Source organism: Impatiens glandulifera, chromosome 9 (genome assembly GCF_907164915.1).
Source record: "Impatiens glandulifera chromosome 9, dImpGla2.1, whole genome shotgun sequence".
NCBI classification, from domain to species: Eukaryota; Viridiplantae; Streptophyta; class Magnoliopsida; order Ericales; family Balsaminaceae; genus Impatiens; species Impatiens glandulifera.
The window spans coordinates 5,827,105-5,846,122 of record NC_061870.1 but is presented as its reverse complement, the minus strand read 5'-3'; the positions used below and the strand labels follow the sequence as shown (position 1 = coordinate 5,846,122).

Genomic DNA, 19,018 nt, shown 5'->3' with positions numbered 1-19,018 from the left:
CAGCTCAAGTGTTCTCTCGAGAATGTGATGTTGGGTTTTATTTGGGCTCTCAACTATGAAAAAAAAAAGCCCAATAGGGTTCAAGTTCACTTTTAATTCATTAAGGGTATTATAATATTTAAAGGATTATGTTATAATCTAATTACTCTAGTATAAAAAGAGCGGCATCCGTCATTAAGAAGCAGAAGTCAAAAATTAAAAGAGAGGAAGAAAGAGAAATTCTTGTAGCAGACTTTCGCCTACAGTCAGCAGGTTCATCAAACTCACGTCGGAGATTCAAACGGAGTTCTTTCTGGGGCTTAAAGGTTCTTCCTAATTTAAGTTTTTATTTGACTTGTTTGGGACCAAAAAGTTGTATCTTTTTGGGTATGCCCTTTTATCTTTTTGCGGTATTAAAGGTTGTTATACCCTGATTGTATTCCCAACTCTGATTTTTAGTGAAGCTTGAACTGGACGTAAAGTCCCGTGGTTTTTACTCCTTGTTTTGAGGAGGTTTTCCACGTAAAAATTCCGTGTGTGCATTGTGTTATTTATTTCCGCTTTTACTTGTGCTTTATTTGCTCCTAAGTTTTTTCAATCAGTAGGGAATAAAATATACGTTTTTCCCAACAAGTGGTATCAGAGCTTGGTTAGCTGTTTATGACTTGATTGAATTATGGAGATAAACACAAGTAGGATGATTTTGCTCAATGGTTCAAATTATCAAATTTGGAAAGGAAAGATGAAGGATTTGTTATTTGTTAAGGCTTTACACTTACCCGTTTTTGGTAGTGAGAAACCTGCATCCAAATCTGATGAGGAATGGAATTTTGAGCATGAACAGGTATGTGGTTTTATTCGTCAGTTTGTTGAAGAGAATGTTTACAACCACATCCAACATGCGACAAATGCACAATCTTTATGGAATAAAGTTGAAAATTTATATGCTTCAAAGACTGGAAGTAATAAATTATTCTTGCTTCAGAAATTAATTCATTTAAGATATAATGATAGTGCTTCTATGGCTGATCATTTAAATGAGTTTCAAGGTGTTCTTGATCAGATGTCAGGCATGGGAATGAAGTTTGAAGATGATGTTCAAGGACTTTGGTTATTGACTACTCTACCCGATTCATGGGAAACGTTTAAGGTTTCTCTTTGTAATTCTGTTGCTAATGGTGCAGTAACTCTATAGATGGCCAAAGGTGGCGTCATGAATGAGGAATTAAGAAGAAAATCTCAAGGGTCTTCGATAAATTCAAATGTGTTGGTTACTGAAAATAGGGGGAGACAGATGAACGTGGGTGGAAAAGACAATGCGAGACATAAGAGTCGAAGTAAGTCCAAATCCAAGTACAAGTCAACTAAATGTTATTATTGCGGTAAAAGGGGGCACATTAAGAAAGACTGCTTTAAGTTGAAACGCGAAATGAGCGGATCTAATCAAAATAAAGATGCTGGTGAAGATCGCGTGTCAATAGCGACTTCAAATGATCTTGTAACTGTCCACGATGAGAATACAATTAACCTTGTATGTAATGAGTCGAGTTGGGTGTTAGACACTGGAGCTTCCTTGCATGTTACGCCAAGGAAAGACTATTTTACGTCTTATACTTCAGGTGATTTTGGAGTATTGAAGATGGGTAATGACGGCTTAAGTAAGGTTATTGGTATTGGTGACGTTTGCTTGGATTCTGGTAATGGGTCAAAATTACTACTTAAGGATGTTCGACATGCTCCAGATATTAGGCTGAATTTGATATCAACTGGAAAACTTGATGATGATGGTTTCACGAGTAGTTTTAGTTCTGGAAAATAGAAACTTTCTAAAGGTAACTTGATTATAGCTCGAGGAGAGAAATATTCTAATTTATATTTGATGCAAACTTCGATATGCAAGGATAGTGTGAATGTTGTACGGAGTAAAGATGCTTTTAAATTATGGCACAGAAGACTTGGTCACATTAGTGAAAAGGGATTGAATCTTTTGGTTAAGAAAAATTCTATTTCTGGTTTGAGTGAGACCGATTTGGAGAAATGTTCTCATTGTGTTGCTGGAAAACAAACTAGAGTATCGTTCAAGCATAATCTTCCTCCAAGAAAGTCAAAAGTCTTAGAGCTGGTGCATTCAGACGTTTGTGGTCCTTTAAAGGTACGAACTATTAGTGGTGCTCTTTATTTTGTAACATTTATTGATGATCATTCCAGGAAGCTTTGGGTATATGTTTTAAAGTCTAAAGACGAGGTTTTAGACAAGTTCAAAGAGTTCCATGCTCTTGTTGAAAGAGAGACCGGGAAGAAGATCAAGTGCATTCGTAGTGATAATGGTGGTGAATATTGTGGTCCATTTGATGCATATTGCAGACAACAAGGGATCAGACATCAGAAAACACCTCCAAAGACTCCTCAGTTGAATGGTCTTGCATAAAGGATGAACAGAACAATCGTTGAGAGGATCAGATGTTTGCTTTCAGAAGCAAAGTTATCTCAAACGTTTTGGGGTGAAATATTACTCACTGTAGTACATGTTATTAATTTGAGTCCTACAGTTGCTTTGGACGGTGAAGTTCCAAATAAGGTATGGACTCGTAAAAATATTTCGTATGATCATTTACGAGTATTTAGATGCAGGTGCTCTATTCATATTCCAAAGGATGAAAGATCAAAGTTGGATGTAAAGAGTCGAAAATGCATTTTCTTGGGTTATGGCCAAGATGAATTTGGTTACAGATTATACGATCCAGTTGCAAAGAAGCTTGATAGAAGTCGTGATGTCATCTTTTATGAAGATGAGACTATTGAAAACATTGATAAAGCTAAAAATAGTGAGTTGAAGGAAAAAAGTGATTGGATAGATTCAGATCCAGTTCAATTATCTGAATCACCTAATTCAACAGAAAATCAGTTGCAACAAGATGATTCTCAAGATGAACATGACGTTCAAGTGGAGAATATTAGTAACGAGCAAGAGGAATTATCTACAATTCCATCTAGAAGATCAACAAGAGATAGATAACCTTCTACGAAATATTCTATTAATGAATATGTTTTAGTGACCGATGGGGAAGAGCTAGAGTCATATGAAGAAGCTATGGATAGTGAATCCAAGCATAAATGGGTTGATGCTATGAAAGATGAGATGCAATCTCTACATGATAATCATACATTTGAGTTGGTAGAATTACCAAAAGGAAAGAAAGCTTTGAAGAACAGGTGGGTATACAGACTGAAGCAAGATGATCATACTTCAGCTCCACGATACAAAGCTCGTTTGGTTGTCAAAGGGTTTAGTCAAAGAAAGGGAATTGACTTTGACGAAATTTTCTCTCCTGTTGTTAAGATGACTTCAATCAGAACTATATTGAGTTTGGCAGCTAGTCTTGATTTGGAAGTTGAACAGATGGACGTGAAGACGGCCTTTCTTCACGGTGATTTAGATGAAGAGATTTATATGGATAAACCTGATGGTTTTGAGGTCAAGGGTAAAGAGAATTGTGTTTGCAAGTTGAATAAGAGTTTGTATGGATTGAAGCAAGCTCCACGACAATGGTACAAGAAGTTTGAGTTATTTATGAAGCAGCACGGATATAAAAAGACTACTTCCGATCATTGTGTGTTTGTGCAAAAATTCTCTCCTGATGATTTTGTTATTCTGTTACTTTATGTTGATGACATGCTTATTGTTAGTCAAAGTGCTGCGAGAATTAATAAGTTGAAACAAGACCTAGGGAAATCCTTTTCAATGAAGGATCTTGGACAAGCAAAGCAGATTCTTAGAATTAGAATCAGTCGTGACAGAAAGATGAAGAAGTTATGGTTGTCTCAGGAAAAATATATTGAGGAAAGTGTTACAAAGATTCAATATGGAGAATGCTAAAGTGTCGGCACACCTTTAGCGGCTCATTTTAAATTGAGCTCCGAATATAGTCCTTCAAATGATGATGAGAAGGAATATATGAAGAATGTTCCCTATAGTTCAGCGGTTGGTAGTCTTATGTATGCTATGGTTAGCACGAGACCAGATTTAGCTTATGTTGTTGGTACTGTAAGCAGGTTTCTTTCAAATCCGGGAAAAGAACATTGGGAAGCGGTGAAATGGATATTGAGATATCTTAGAGGCACATCAAGTATGAAACTTTGCCTTGGAAATGAGAATCCAAATTTAGTTGGTTATACCGACTCCGATATGGCAGGTGATGCTGATTCAAGAAAATCCACTTCAGGCTATTTGATTAATTTTAGAGGGGGAGCTATTTCTTGGCAATCGAGACTACAGAAGTGTGTTGCATTGTCAACCGCGGAGGCTGAGCTTATTGCAGCTACGGAAGCTTGTAAGGAGCTGATTTGGGTTAAGAAGTTATTATTTGAACTTGATATTGTGCAAGAAAGGTATGTGCTTCTCTGCGATAGTCAAAGCGCTATTTATCTAGAGAAAAATTCAACATTTCATTCTAGATCTAAACATATTGATGTGAGGTAACATTGGATACGGGATGCGTTAGATGAAAAGTTGTTGATTTTAGAAAAGGTGCATACAGACGATAATGGCGTCGATATGATGACTAAGGCACTACCACTAAACAAGTTCAAGTTTTGTTGTTCAACCGCCGGGTTGACAACATCTTTCCCATAGTTGTGAAGGGGGAGTTTGTTGGGTTTTATTTGGGCTCCCAACTATGAAAAAAAAGCCCAATAGGGTTCAAGTTCACTTTTAATTCATTAAGGGTATTATAATATTTAAAGGGTTATGTTATAACCTAATTGTTCTAGTATAAAAAGAGCGGCAGCCGTCATTAAGAAGCAGAAGTCAAAAATTAAAAGAGAGGAAGAAAGAGAAATTCTTGTAGCAGACTTTCGCCTACAGTCACGCAGGTTCATCAAACTCACGTCGGAGATTCAAACGGAGTTCTTTCTGGGGCTTAAATGTTCTTCCTAATTTAAGTTTTTATTTGACTTGTTTAGGACCAAAAAGTTGTATCTTTTTGGGTATGCACTTTTATCTTTTTGCGGTATTAAAAGTTGTTATACCTTGATTGTATTCCCAACTCTGATTTTTAGTGAAGCTTGAACTGGACGTAAAGTCCCGTGGTTTTTACTCCTTGTTTTGAGGAGGTTTTCCACGTAAAAATTCTGTGTGTGCATTGTGTTATTTATTTCCGCTTTTACTTGTACTTTATTTGCTCCTAAGTTTTTCAATCAAGTAGGGAATAAAATATACGTTTTTCCCAACATGTGAAGGCCACGATTTCCCAACACATGTCCGAGGCTTCCAACCCGCTACACTTGTTAGCGGCTACTAGCTCCATTAATAATAATGGTGGCGAAGGTAGCTCCAATGGGGGCTTCAATTTCAACCGTGGTCCTCAGCCACCTACTTTTGGTGGTCCTCATCCTGCTATGGGGAGGAACTCCGGTTACTTCCGTGGTGGACCTAGTGGGTATTTTTGAAGACAGTTTCGGGTTGATCGGGTAGAATCATATTTCATATCATTTCTTTTAGATATTTTTTATTTTATTTTTGTATTGATTGATGAATGTTTTTTAATATAATTTTAAGGATTTTGAATTGTGTTTTAGTTACATTTATTGTCTTACTAATTAAAATTTTAAAATATCAAAATACTAAATAATATAAACATATAATGAATAGATTTTTCAGAAAGTTCACACAAACAACATTAGCTAGTCAAGGTGAAACCTTTTCGCTTGACCTTATCATGTGTTAGAACCTCATTACAGAACCTTGTCATTTGATGACTCCATAAATCTGTGACATTAGGTAGTAACAAAGAAAGGAATTTGTAATGGATACACTCTTGGTTCTGTAACCTGATATTTACTTTCCTTAGGTTCTATAGTCAAGGATTATCCTCTATTACGGCCTACACAACAACTATGATGATGCTCTATTACGGCCTACACAACAACTATGATGATGGAAGAAATTTAATAATCAAAACAAAATAAATGAAAGAAATATTTTACATGGATAGAGATAACTAACCCATTTACAAACTAGTTTTTTTCCAGAAAATTTGGAGTTGTATCTCAATCCTAATTAGAAATGCCAAAGAAAGGTAGTTGTACTGGAACATGATCTCAAGTTTTGAGAAACACATACTTCTGTTTGGTAAAAGAAGTGTAGTGAATCACAAGTTTAATTTTAGGCTGACTGGAAAACAAAATTTGAGTAGAATGGGATCAAATATAAAAAATGGGCAATAAAACCTGCCTCCATTTGAAAACACTTTATATTTATGTTTCTCTTTAGATACAGATACACTTTAAAACTAAACTAAGTATATTCTTTAATATCTTTGTACCCAAAATAACCAACGTTTCAATAACTTACATCAAACAGGGTTATTTTGAAATAACCTACTAGTTATCCAAAATACTCAAGATTAAACAAGGTCCATATAATTTATCAAACAATGCCTTACATCATCTATTAGTGAATCTGGATCACTTTGAAAACTATTAAAAGAATCACAATGATCTAATTTTTCCTCTTAACTTGTTACTTTCTAATATTTCTCATTGCATCATGACAAGTTTCCTACCCAAATTGTCAAATTTCATTATTAATTTTTTAGAACAAGTTTCCTACCCAAATTGTCAAATTTCATTATTAATTTTTTAGAATTCCTTTGGTTTGATTTCTTAATTATTTTATGCAAATACAGTTTCTTCACTGTGTATTCTGTATTGACAGTGTAGTGAAGCCTCTTCCTCTAGCAATGTCGTACTATGCTTCTCGTAACCTATGCTTCTTCACCCGAATCTTCACTCAATTCTTCGGTACCCTTCTTTCTCTCTTTCTCTGTTCCTGCTAGTTTTTACAATTAAACCTGAACTAGATTAGATTAGCGATAGTGATTTACTGACACTAGGTTTGAAGACCCCTTTTTAGTAATTTTCTGACACTAGGTTTGGCTGTGAGCCTGTGACTAACCTTCTTGTTGGGCTTGTATGGCTGTCTATCTAACCTAAAACAATATCAATGTGATCTGTCAATTATAAAAATTGAATTCTCTCAACTGATCTAGGTCATTTAGGATCTCATTTTTGTAAAACTTTGAATGATAATGTTTCAGGTTTATCCAGAAGGTATGGTTTGCCAAATGATAAGTAATCATTTTCCTCTTCTTGTTGTTTCAGAGCTATTATGGTATATCTTCCATTTTTTTTAATTTACTATGTTATTTTTTCAACTCAAAAAATTGATCCAATGAGTTATTATGGTGGCCTTGGAGAGGTTTTTTGGTAGAAATTAGCTTATTGATAGTTTTATTTAGATAAAGTTCCAAAGTATGTATGTTTACTTTTATGAATTTTGAGGTTTTATAACTCTTAGGGACTAAAGGTACTATAATTTTCCTTGGTTGGACATAAAACATAAACAAGACTAGACTGTTATTTTCTAATTTGAGCTTGAAGAAGGGAAAGTGAAACAGTTTAAGGATGCTATTGAGAGTAAATTTTGGTTTGAATTCTTAATAGGTAAGTTGTATTCTAGACTTTACAGGCATCTCCTTCTCTATTACTCAATATCATGAAGCTGAAAAGAGCTAAGCAAACAGAAAATTAACGAAACAATAGGTTGACTTGGTTTTCTTCTCCATTACACTAATGGGAGAGGATCTAAAAATATCAACTATCTTTCAATTCTAAGCCAAGCAGGTGCATTCATCCATTTTTTCTGTGAAGTAAACTCACTTTGATTCACAAAAACACAGGAACACAAACTCTTAACTTTTTACATAATTCCAAATCATAGTTGATCTTTATGTGTCAATTCTTGTTTTTATGTCATACTGTTTTGATTCGATTGTTTAACATGATTTTACGGTAGAATATATTCATGTTTTAGGTTCATACTCATAGGATTTGTGTATATGTCTGATACAAGATTTATACAGGGGTCATGTTATAATTAGTTCATAATGGTGAATGGATTAGATTGTCACATTGGGTGGTAAGACTAAGATATTTAATCTTTTCGGGTTACAGGAGCCGGCTGGTATCATCGTCCATACATTGAAGGGAGCATTTGAGGACAAGTTGAGTTTAAGTCTCAAAAAAAGAAGTGAGAGGTACAAATTTTGTTTTCAAAATTCATATTCGACTCTAGTGACCATCTCCTTCAACAAACATGTTTGTCACAAACCGAACGAACATGACCTTGCCTAATATATTATTCTTTGCGTCTTGAACAAATATGACAAAATTATCTTTGTCATGGAATAATGACAAAATCTTCTTTGTCTTGGAGTAATGGTTGTTTATATCTTTTATGGAGTTTATTTTAGTATACAAATTTTTCTTTTTATTTTAATTAATTTTTAAATCATTTGAACAAGTTTGTAATATATTAGTTAATGTTGATTTTATGAAATAATATTGTTAAGAGTATTTATGTTTCTATTATTATTATTATTATTATTATTGTTATTATTATTATTTAAAATCAATAATGAGTAGAAAATGATTCTAAATGTCTTTCTTAATGATTAGTTAAATATAAAAAATAAGAAATTGTAAAAGAAAAATTAAAAAATATATAAAAAATAATATTTTTTAAAAATTAAATAGACTTTTGGCGACGCTTAAATCAACTTTACCGGCGCTTAAATAAGCGTCGTTGAAATTTGCGCCGACCCTGCTTCTGGCGACGCTTAGATAAGGGTCGGTGATATTTTTAGCGACGCTTTTAAGGATTGGCATAAGTTATTTTAAGCGTCGACGAATGTCTTTTTTGTTGTAGTGCATAAGTCACCCCATTGAAAAGTCACATCTAATGACTCTATTAGATCTAGCGAGGTTCAAATTATATTATAGTTCTCTTGTTCAGTTGTTCTTCAAGAATATTTGAGATGGTTAATGTTCATATTTGTTTATTTGAACTTAGTCTAGAATATCATGTTCATTAATGTTTGTATATGCGTATATTTGGATTATCTTTTGTCGTATTTGTGATATATGCCTATATTTAGATAATCGTTTGTCGTAACTATATTATATGCTTATATTAAGATATTTTTTGTCATATTTGTATTATATGCTTATATTTAGATAATTGTTTTTGTCGTATCGGTGGTTGTATATCTTTTGTCGTATTTGTGTTGCATGTATATATAGATCATCTTTTGTCGTATTTGTGTTGCACGTATATATGGATCGCATCTGTGTTTTTACCTTTTCCTTTCTTTTACCTTCTCATGCTTCTTTGTCTAAATTTTCTTTCCAATTACTTGAATATTACAATTCTCTAACTTAAATAAAGTAAAAACTATTACAAAAATATATGCAAATATTGTTGTACTTTGCATACATGCAATAAACTTTTTAGATAATATCATTTAAATAATAATAAAATAATTATAGTGATTAGAAGTAATAATATATATATATATATATATATATAAATTAAAATTTTCAATTTAATATATATATACATTAAATTGAAATTATTTATATTACTTTTTTTATAATCAATTAAAAAAATTAAATACATTCACCTTTTAATTATTGAAATATATTTAATCAATTTATTTGACTAAATCAAAATCTCCTTAATTATTTTAAATATTCTAATTAAGAATACTAAAAATAATAATACTAAAATGATATATAGTAATGAATTTTTTTTTAAAATGATATAAAAAATTAAATAACAAAATGAGAATAATAAATAAATAAATAATTTAAGAGTTTGTATTATCATTTTAATTAAAATGAAAAAATAATATTTATCATATATTATATTCTTATTACATACAAAATTATAATATAAATATAGTTCATTATTTATCTTATATGTTAAACCAAATTACAAATTAATCTATATAATTTTAATTGACTATTCTCTCCTCGCAATTTAGATCTTTACACAACATAAGTTAGAAAAATTGAGCACTAAACACAATCTAAATCTTATAATGTAATTAATACACCTATTAAATTAATTGCATAACTCTAAAAAAACATCTTGTAGTTCTGGTTTTAAAAAATATCTCGTAATTCTTAATATTTAACATGATAATGATAAATATTTATCTCATTTAAATATTAAATGCGGAGGTAAAATAAATAGAACCATTACATTATTATCGTTTTACCAATTCTCCAATTTAAAACTGGGTAAAATTAAAAATATAATACATATTCATCAAATTATACACTAAATGAAAATGAACTTTTTTAAGTAACATCTTTAATATTTATTTAATCTTAAACAAGTGATGGAAATAAAATATTATTAAGATTTTCGTAATAAAAATAGACAATATAGGTAAAAACTTTTGCAATATAAGAAAAAAAATATGCAAAAGAAAGTAAAAAATTTAATACATAGATTTTGTAAAATAAAAAGATTTAAAAAAATAGCTGGTCCATGTGGAGCATTTTACATCCACTAGATTAGAAATTTTTGATTGGCATAGGAGCCCGCCAATCTTTAATTTAATTGTATAAATAGGCCCTCTTTAATCCATGCATACACACATCTCCTCTTTTCACATTTCATCTAAACTCCCAAAATTAATTTGTAATTAACTAGCTCTAGCTATGGTGAGGACTAGCAAGGGACGTCAAAGAATCACCATGGCTAAAATGCAGAACGAGAGTAACCTTCAAGTGACCTTCTCCAAGAGAAGGACTGGATTGTTTAAGAAATCCAGTGAACTTACCACACTATGTGGTGCTGAGATGTTGATGATTGTCTTCTCTCCGGGAAAGAAGGTATTCTCGTTTGGTCACCCGAGCGTCGAGGAATTGGTTGCTCGATTTATGGGGACTCATGGTCCATCCTCCTCCTCGATGGGACTTTCTCACGAGACTCAACAGCTCGTGCAGGCTCATAGGCAGACTAACATTCGGGACCTGAATGCTCGACTAATGGACGCTCAGGAACAGTTGGAGGCAGAGAAAAAGCGTGGGGAGGCCATTACCCAAGCCTTGCGTGCTGGAAGGGAGCAAAGATGGTGGGAACGTTCCATTGAGGAGATGAGCTATGCTCAACTCGAGCAGCTCAAGTGTTCTCTCGAGAATGTGAAGGCCATGATTGCCCAACACATGTCCGAGGCTTCCAACCCGCTACACTTGCTAGCGGCAACTAGCTCCATTAATAATAATGGTGGCGAAGGTAGCTCCAATGGGGGCTTCAATTTCAACCTTGGTCCTCAGCCACCTACTTTTGGTGGTCCTCATCCTGCTATGGGGAGGAACTCCGGTTACTTCCGTGGTGGCCCTAGTGGGTATTTTTGAAGACAGTTTCGGGTTGATCGGGTAGAAACATATTTCATGTCATTTTTTTTAGATATTTTTTTATTTTATTTTTGTATTGATTGATGAATGTTTTTTAATATAATTTTAAGGATTTTGAATTGTGTTTTAGTTACATGTATTGTCTTACTAATTTTTATGTTTTGAATTGTTTTGTATTTTGAACTTGAATCTTAATACAAATTCACAAATGATAAATAATTTTTTTTAATTAATTTTAGAAAATATGAACAATGAATAAAGACTAAGGAGTTGATAATAATTCTTGGTTTTAATTAAACATGTTCATACAAATAAATTTTGTTTTAAGAAGTGATATTTCTCTTATAAGTTTATTCAAATATAATATTATTTCAATATAGAGAAATAGAAAGAAGATATTAAGGTTTTTTTTTTAAGTTACTTACATATTTTTAAAAAATTATTTAGGAAATTGGGTTATATAATAGTTGGTGATATTTGAACATTGTTTTCATGATATTTGAGAAATTTGTGTAGAATTGAATTTTGGGTTATTTAATAATTAGATTTATTTTTGGTTTGTAATTAGTTAAAGAATTTTAAATTATATCAATTGAATCAATCTCAATTATTTTCAATAAATAAAAGAAATAAACTTAATTTTTAAATCAAGTTATAGAAACAAATTAAAATTCAGGCAATAGCAGTAGATTTCTTTGTCTTAAATTTAGTTACTTAATTAAGAGATTTTAAAAATGTTTTGTTCTAAATATTCAAAGATTTTGTCAATATAAATGTGAATATATATAAATGTTTAATAATTATAGTGCATAGATTAAGTATTTAATTCTAATTCTAAATATTTGTTGAATTTTCAAAAGAAAATTAATTAGGACTGGAAAGTAAAAAAATCTTTATAATATATTATACCATTCCCAGTAATTTTTCTGCTTTCAAATTCTTAATTATTTACATTTTTACCATTTTTATTATTTTTAAGGAATGACAAAAATAGTACATAAATTATTGTTATTAATTAAAATAATATATTTATAAAATTATAATCTAAGTGAAATAAGTATTATAAAACCAAGTGTGCAAAAGGTAATTTAATTTCAAGAATGTGTGGCCAATGTTTGATGTATTTATTTTAATGTATTTGATGTTGTACAAGATCATTTTTACAAAGGTTGCTGTGACTTGACTGTTTATAAAAAATTATAAATAATCTAAAATGAATGTATTTAAAAAAAAAAAGTTTATGTAAAGGATAGTTTGAGTAAAATATGATAAAATCATAGGGAAAAAGAATACAAAACAATTAAAAATAAAGAGAAGAGACAAAATCCTTATCAAGACTCCATATTGATATCTTAAGGTATTTGGAGAACAATCAATTTGAAAAATAACTTCAATTCAGAGCATGAATTACCTTTTTTCATTACCTCGCTGATCACTTCTAAAATGTGCAAATATCTGAATGCGAGCTAATCAAACACTTGAAACGATGCTTCAAAATCATTTTGATTTCTCGGGTTAACAAGAGAATCGATGAACAAAAGATGAAGATGATGAAGAACTCGATATGTGGAGGCGGTCTAGGGTTTAATTTTTGGGTTCTCACTACGACTCAGAACGCGTTTTACATTCCAAAGGTAACCTATTTATACGGCTCATTTTACGCGTATACACGAATTAATAACACCGCTAACTAATATGACGAGTTTAAATATGCCCTTAACAAATGGACATACAAATGCATCTTCCAACTTAATTTCTAGACAAAATTATGTACAAGCTTTACATCACAAGATGAAAATTTCTCAAGTTCACTTTGACAAGTAAATTTTGAAACTAAATGTATTCAAGTGTCATTTTGAATATATTTGCTTGTTAATTTTTTTATTAGACATGTATAATTTTGTATTGGACACCATAACAATCTATATTCAAATATTTTGTTTGTTGTAATTTAAATTGTAATTTTATTGTCTTATCATAATGAAATCTGAAAACTTAGTTTTAACTCTTAAATCTTGAGTAGATATACCATCCATCTAAACTCCACACAATCAATGCCAAGATCTTATATTTTTTTAAGTGTTAAAAGATGTTGTTTGTTTGAACGTATTTTGTATTTTTTTAATAAAATGTTTATGTTTTAAATTTTAACAAAATTAATAATTTTAATTTTTATATATAATTTATTTATAATTTAGAATAAAATATTTTTAAATAAAGATTTTATTTTTCTATTTTTATTTTTAAATTAAAATTCTAATATATATATATATATATATATATATATATATATATATATATATATATATATATATATATATATATATATATATATATATATATATTACATTTGATTTAAAATAACTATTAAGTAAGAAACAAAGTAATAATGTTTTAGAATAAAATATTTTAATTTTTAAATAAGATTAACAATTTTAATTGTTATATATAATTTTATTTATAAAATATTATTATTTAAAAATACATAAAATTCTACTTTTCTTATTTATTAAAATAATTTTATTATATTGTGAAGACTTGTAATTACTTAATTAAATTCAGTGTCCAAATCCTCTATGCATTTCTGTAACCATACTTCTATGAAGTCTCACGAACTGATATTTGAAATGGAAAATTCACCAAAGGTAGAAGAAGAAAGGCCAACAGCTTGACATTGCGGGCTCAGAAAGTTGATTCCAAGAGTGAGAAACATCTGAATCTGGTATCTATGGAGTAGTCAAGTATCTTAAGTAAGACTCTGTATCCAGATATAGAACCATATAGTACTGGAGTTTTGAAGGTCTCTGATGTTCATACTATCTATTGGGAACAGTCTGGGAATCCAGATGGTCATGTGAGTAGCTCTAACAATGTTTGAACCAACACCCACTTCGCCAATGTCTATTGAGAAGTTTATGTATGCATGCTTGATTTCCACTTTAGTAAATACATATGATTGATGGAGATTCTCAAAGGTCTAGCTGCACAATTCCTCAATTTCATCCATGTGGATACTATAAATAGGTCCATCATTTAGTACTATCAACTGATTTCTCTTGTGATGGCAGATTAATACGCATTTTTTGATCATTTCTTACACGATCGCATAATCTTTTGAAATTGTACCTGATTTCCATTGATTAAGAGTTAGTAGAAGTTCTCAGACAGCTCTCATGATTGGTTTTATGAGGGTGGAGCTGCTTTCTATATTTCCTGATGGTGTGTTCAGTGTTCTCATCTCTCCTACTTGTTGGGTTGTTATGGTAAGTACATATTTGATTTCATTTTTCATAGCTAGTCAACTAAGAAGCAAAATCAATTTGAGTCATTGATAGCTTATTTAAATAGTTTTCTATGTTGACTGAAATAGTAATATTTGCCCATCAAATTTGAAATTTATTTAGTTATCCTCATTAACCCTGAACAACAGCATCTTCAATGCATAAGCTAGCTGCAGCGCCTAAGTAGTATATTTTTTGTTTTTGTATTTCACTTGTATAGTTTGCGTAATAAAAAATACTGTTAAGTTCATTTTATGAATAGTGCAAAAAATTGTAAATGGAATGAAGAAAAGGAAATCTAAGTCAATGAAACAAAACCCATATTTGAGTTGTGTGAAATATTAGTAATGTGTCTCAAATTTTTCTGAGAAAATTCTGGTGAATGATCTTTCTCTATATCAATGCAGCTTGAGAGCCCTTTAGAGACCACATCCCAGAAAATGAAAGGGGGAGCTTCATTAATGCCTACTGGAAAAGATTAAACTCTGAGAACAAGGAAACACAAGTAAGAATTTCTTATTAAGTTCATTAGAGACGATAGAGCTTTTATTTATCTATGAAGATATGTGCACTAATTGAGATTCCCAAGAATCCATGGCATGAATATATTTGGGTTTGTCACCAACTAATACATTATATTAGTTTTGGTTTAAACTCTAAAGATGTTAGGGTATTGGGAAAGATGGAATATTATACAGGGGCGGAGCCAGGATGAAAAATTACCTGGGGCTGACTCCAACTTGCATCTCAGATTTAACTTTCTATGTTCCGTTTTTTTTCCAATAAAATTTCCACGATTATTAGAAAATGGAAACTCGTCATGCCCTCTCAATGCACACGCTTGCAAAGTGAGCCACCGAGTGCTTTCAATAGTTGCTGTAAGCCGTAATCTATTATTTTGTTTTTCATCTGAAGACTATGCATTTAGTACTTTGTCAATATAACAAGGATATTCATTAGATTATCAAGATATTCAACTACCCTATTATGTGGTGAAATATTATATCCTATATGCATAACAAAAGAGCATCTATCCTCATCATTAACTCGCTTTCAATATTTAAATCCATCTATTGTAAATGTAGGTTTTTGGGGTTATTTATGTTAAAACAAGAAAATGGGAAACAAAAAGCAGCATCTTTCAAATGAGAGTATTCTAACCAAGTAAATTTCTTAAACCAATGACTTTGGAACCGTCAATTTTGATTTCCAAATTTGGTCGGCGGGTACTCATCCTTAATATGTTGATATGACTCCATCTTGATATAAGCTCGTCTAATTTCATCCCTTTGATTAAAAGGATATTTTCATATCAGAATACGTAATGTTGGATCAAGTTTAAGAGAACTTACATCAACATCAATTCTAAGAGATTTGTTAAATTTTTAGTAGAGATATCAAATTCTTTATTTTAACTTGTTTATTAATATTAATTTATATTTTTTATAAAATTTTAAAATAGTTTAAAATTAAAAAATATAAAACACTATTATTATTATTTTAATTTTTATATTTTACCTTTATAAATAATTTGTATTATTAATTATATTGAAATAAATAAAAAATAATGTATAATTATTTTAATAAAATATAATAAGTTAAAGGTGAAGCCAAGGTTGGATCACCTGTCATTATATTCACATTTCAATAACATAGTCAACTGGGCTATCACTCACATGTGAAACAAATATATAAAAATTTTCTTTTGAAACAAATATATAAAAAAATTTCTTTTAGGAATTTAATTTAGATGGGACTGGAGCCCACCCTAGCCCATGGGTGGCTCCACCCCTGATATTATATATATATAATTATCTGGCTATATGGAATCTGATATTATATTAGTAATTAATCAGTTACATGGATTTCAGTTAATAAGGAAGTTCTTAAATTCTGTTGTTCTTGCTCTGTCCAATGTTGACTGATGGTAATGCTGTGTTGCAAATGCTGTGTTGAAAATTCAAGTTGTATGAGGTATTTACTGACTTGAATTTCAAGTGAATATTAGAATAATAGGAATAAACTAAAGTTGTATGAGATCTTTATTATTTTAAGCAGTTAACCAGCATACCTAGTGAATTCAAAATAAAAAAAAATGCAGGTTTTGATTCTATATTAATTCACATTTAACTATATTTCCTTTTCAGTATGGAGCTGCCAGAGAATGGACAAAGTGGGAGATGATGATTGCTCACCTCCTTCCCAATGAAGAGACTATTAAGAGAGGAGATGATGATGAATTTTCCCTGGTCAGTTGTATTTGATATGCAGTCTCTCAGTCACCCCCTTTACTTTTAATCGACTCGAACTTTTCATGCAATCTTTGCAGGCTTTTGCAAGAAATGAAAACCATTACTTTGTGAACAAGGGATTCTTTCCTTGTGATTCACATCTGCTGGACAATATTGATAAGATAAGACATATTCATACAATAATTGTACAGGTATTTATGTTTGTATATATGCACCTTTTTCTTTTTTCAAAATTTGTGTAGTTTACCCAAGAAATCTAGCTGACCTGATTAATGAATGATCTCGTTTCTTTTTTTTTTTTCCAGGGAAGGTACGATGTGTGTTGTCCCATGATGTCAGCATGGGATCTTCACAAGGCATGGCCAGAGTCTGAACTTAGGGTAAGTTTTTTGATTAACTGCATTACTACTAATTCTTCTATATTTTTTATTCCCGACAAGTTTGAACAATCAATTCATATGTAGATGACAGTGGCTTTCTTTTTTTCCACAATGCAACAGGTTGTTCCAGATGCTGGACACTCGGCTAACGAACCAGGAGTATCGGCAGAACTTGTGGCTGCGAATGAGAAGCTGAAAAGCATCGTAAAGGGAATTGCATTCTAAGGTGAAGTTGTTTTCTAGTCGTTGGCAAATCTTCTTATATATGGTCTTGTTCTAAAAGAGTGAACATGGAATAAAATAGTGATCTGATGGTTTGTTTGTTCATTCATAAAATTGAAATATTCAAAATGGGCTTACAAATAATCATGGAATAAAGTGAATTTATGAACCATAATTAAGTTATTGTTAATGAGCCTATTTGAAAACTGTTACTTTGATTTATTTATCTCTAGTTAGTTAGTTATTAATAAATGTATGTTTGGGAGGATTTTGAGTTGTTTATAGACATCGCAAATTTCTGGGTTTGGGCCCAGTACTGCCATGCATAGTTGTTGATTCTATGATATTGAATGACGACTAAAGAACAAAAAGTGATGAGAGTAGTAAACAAACAAGTTGATATTATATATATATTTGGAAATTGAAATACTAATAAGAATATTCAACTGTTACATTAGTTTATGATTACTAAGAATATTCTAAGTGTTACATTAAGTGGAATTAGTTTTATGATTCTTCTCTCTTTTGGCGGCGGCAATTCTTCTTCTTTTTCTTGATCGGCCATGCAGGAAGAGCGTGTGGAGGTGCTTTGTGGAGGACACCAAAGCAGAGTCTGCGATTGTGTTGGTCAAAATAGAGCCCAATCTCATCACGATGAAGCAATCCCCTGCGCTTGACAAAGTCCTTCCGCCAGTTGCTGTTGAAAACGAAGCTTCCCGTCTTCCACTTCTTCAAAGTGAGGGTAAAGCCTTGCTGTTTTTGCACATCAAGTATTCCGATCCTTATCCCCTGAGCAGACCCGAACATTAATGACTTTACCTCTTCTTCTTTCAAGTAGGGGATAACGTGACTTTCGATCTCTTTCTTGTTAAGAAGCAGGCGAGACGAGCTGTCCACATCGCTCTTGTAAAGCTTCTTGGTAATTGTCCATGGATATTGATTACCCCCATCTACATTCTCTTCTTCTTCGCTAGTTGATGATAACTTGAGCAATGTGGAGACTTCCTCCTCCTCCTCCAGATGAAGATGATGAGGGTCTTCTTCTTCTTCTTTTTCATCATGAAGAATCCCCATGGCCATGGTTTGTGACATCTTGTCTAACAGGGGAAGTAACTGAATTGATGATTTGATAATAGATGTTTGCTCCTCCCAACAGATAAGACTGAGTGTTTTCGCATTTTTCTTTGGCCTTTGATCATTACTCTCTTCTTCTTCTTTTCCGATCAAACGTTTCTTCTTCATGACATCTCCGGCTTCTTCGGGAAAGAGAGACAGCGTGGAAAGTTGGAAGAGATGAGATGACATGATCATTCACCTGAGTAATTGATTGAGGGAACTTGGAATTCAAGAATACTGTTTAATTGTTATTAGAAATTACAATATATATATATATAGCGAACAATAGGAATATCAATTGTTTTATATATTCCTAAAATATAATCATATATATATAATATTCTACTTAAGCGCCCATTCAAAAAAATAAATGTTATTAAAAAACACAATTATATAAAGTTTTTTTTAATAAATATAAAAATATTAACAAAGTGATTTTAATAAAAAAAAAATCAAAATTTATATTTAATAGATATAAATTATAAACTGATTTTGAACATGTTAATTAAATAATTTTTAA

At 31.3% G+C, this 19,018-nt stretch overlaps 2 protein-coding genes and 2 long non-coding RNA genes across 4 annotated transcripts; 3 read left to right on the top strand and 1 right to left on the bottom strand.

Annotated features, from left to right (window-relative positions):
• Positions 1-10,548: 10,548 nt before the first annotated feature.
• LOC124915768 (agamous-like MADS-box protein AGL62) lies at positions 10,549-11,247 on the top strand. Its single transcript, XM_047456532.1, has one exon. The coding sequence runs from the start codon at positions 10,549-10,551 to the stop codon at positions 11,245-11,247; it is 699 nt and encodes a 232-aa protein (XP_047312488.1).
• Positions 11,248-13,844: 2,597 nt separating this feature from the next.
• Positions 13,845-16,783, top strand: LOC124916559. The gene is made up of 3 exons (XR_007096889.1): positions 13,845-14,101; positions 14,936-15,033; positions 16,676-16,783. It is a non-coding gene; the product is annotated as an uncharacterized LOC124916559 (long non-coding RNA).
• Positions 16,784-16,862: 79 nt separating this feature from the next.
• LOC124916558 lies at positions 16,863-17,526 on the top strand. The gene is made up of 3 exons (XR_007096888.1): positions 16,863-16,971; positions 17,086-17,160; positions 17,281-17,526. It is a non-coding gene; the product is annotated as an uncharacterized LOC124916558 (long non-coding RNA).
• A 363-nt stretch (positions 17,527-17,889) lies between these two features.
• Positions 17,890-18,687, bottom strand: LOC124915767 (B3 domain-containing protein At2g33720-like). The gene is made up of 2 exons (XM_047456531.1): positions 18,485-18,687; positions 17,890-18,352 (listed from the first exon to the last, which is right to left on the bottom strand). Exons 1-2 carry the CDS (start codon positions 18,685-18,687, stop codon positions 17,890-17,892), a joined length of 666 nt encoding a protein of 221 aa, XP_047312487.1.
• Between the last annotated feature and the right edge of the window lie 331 nt (positions 18,688-19,018).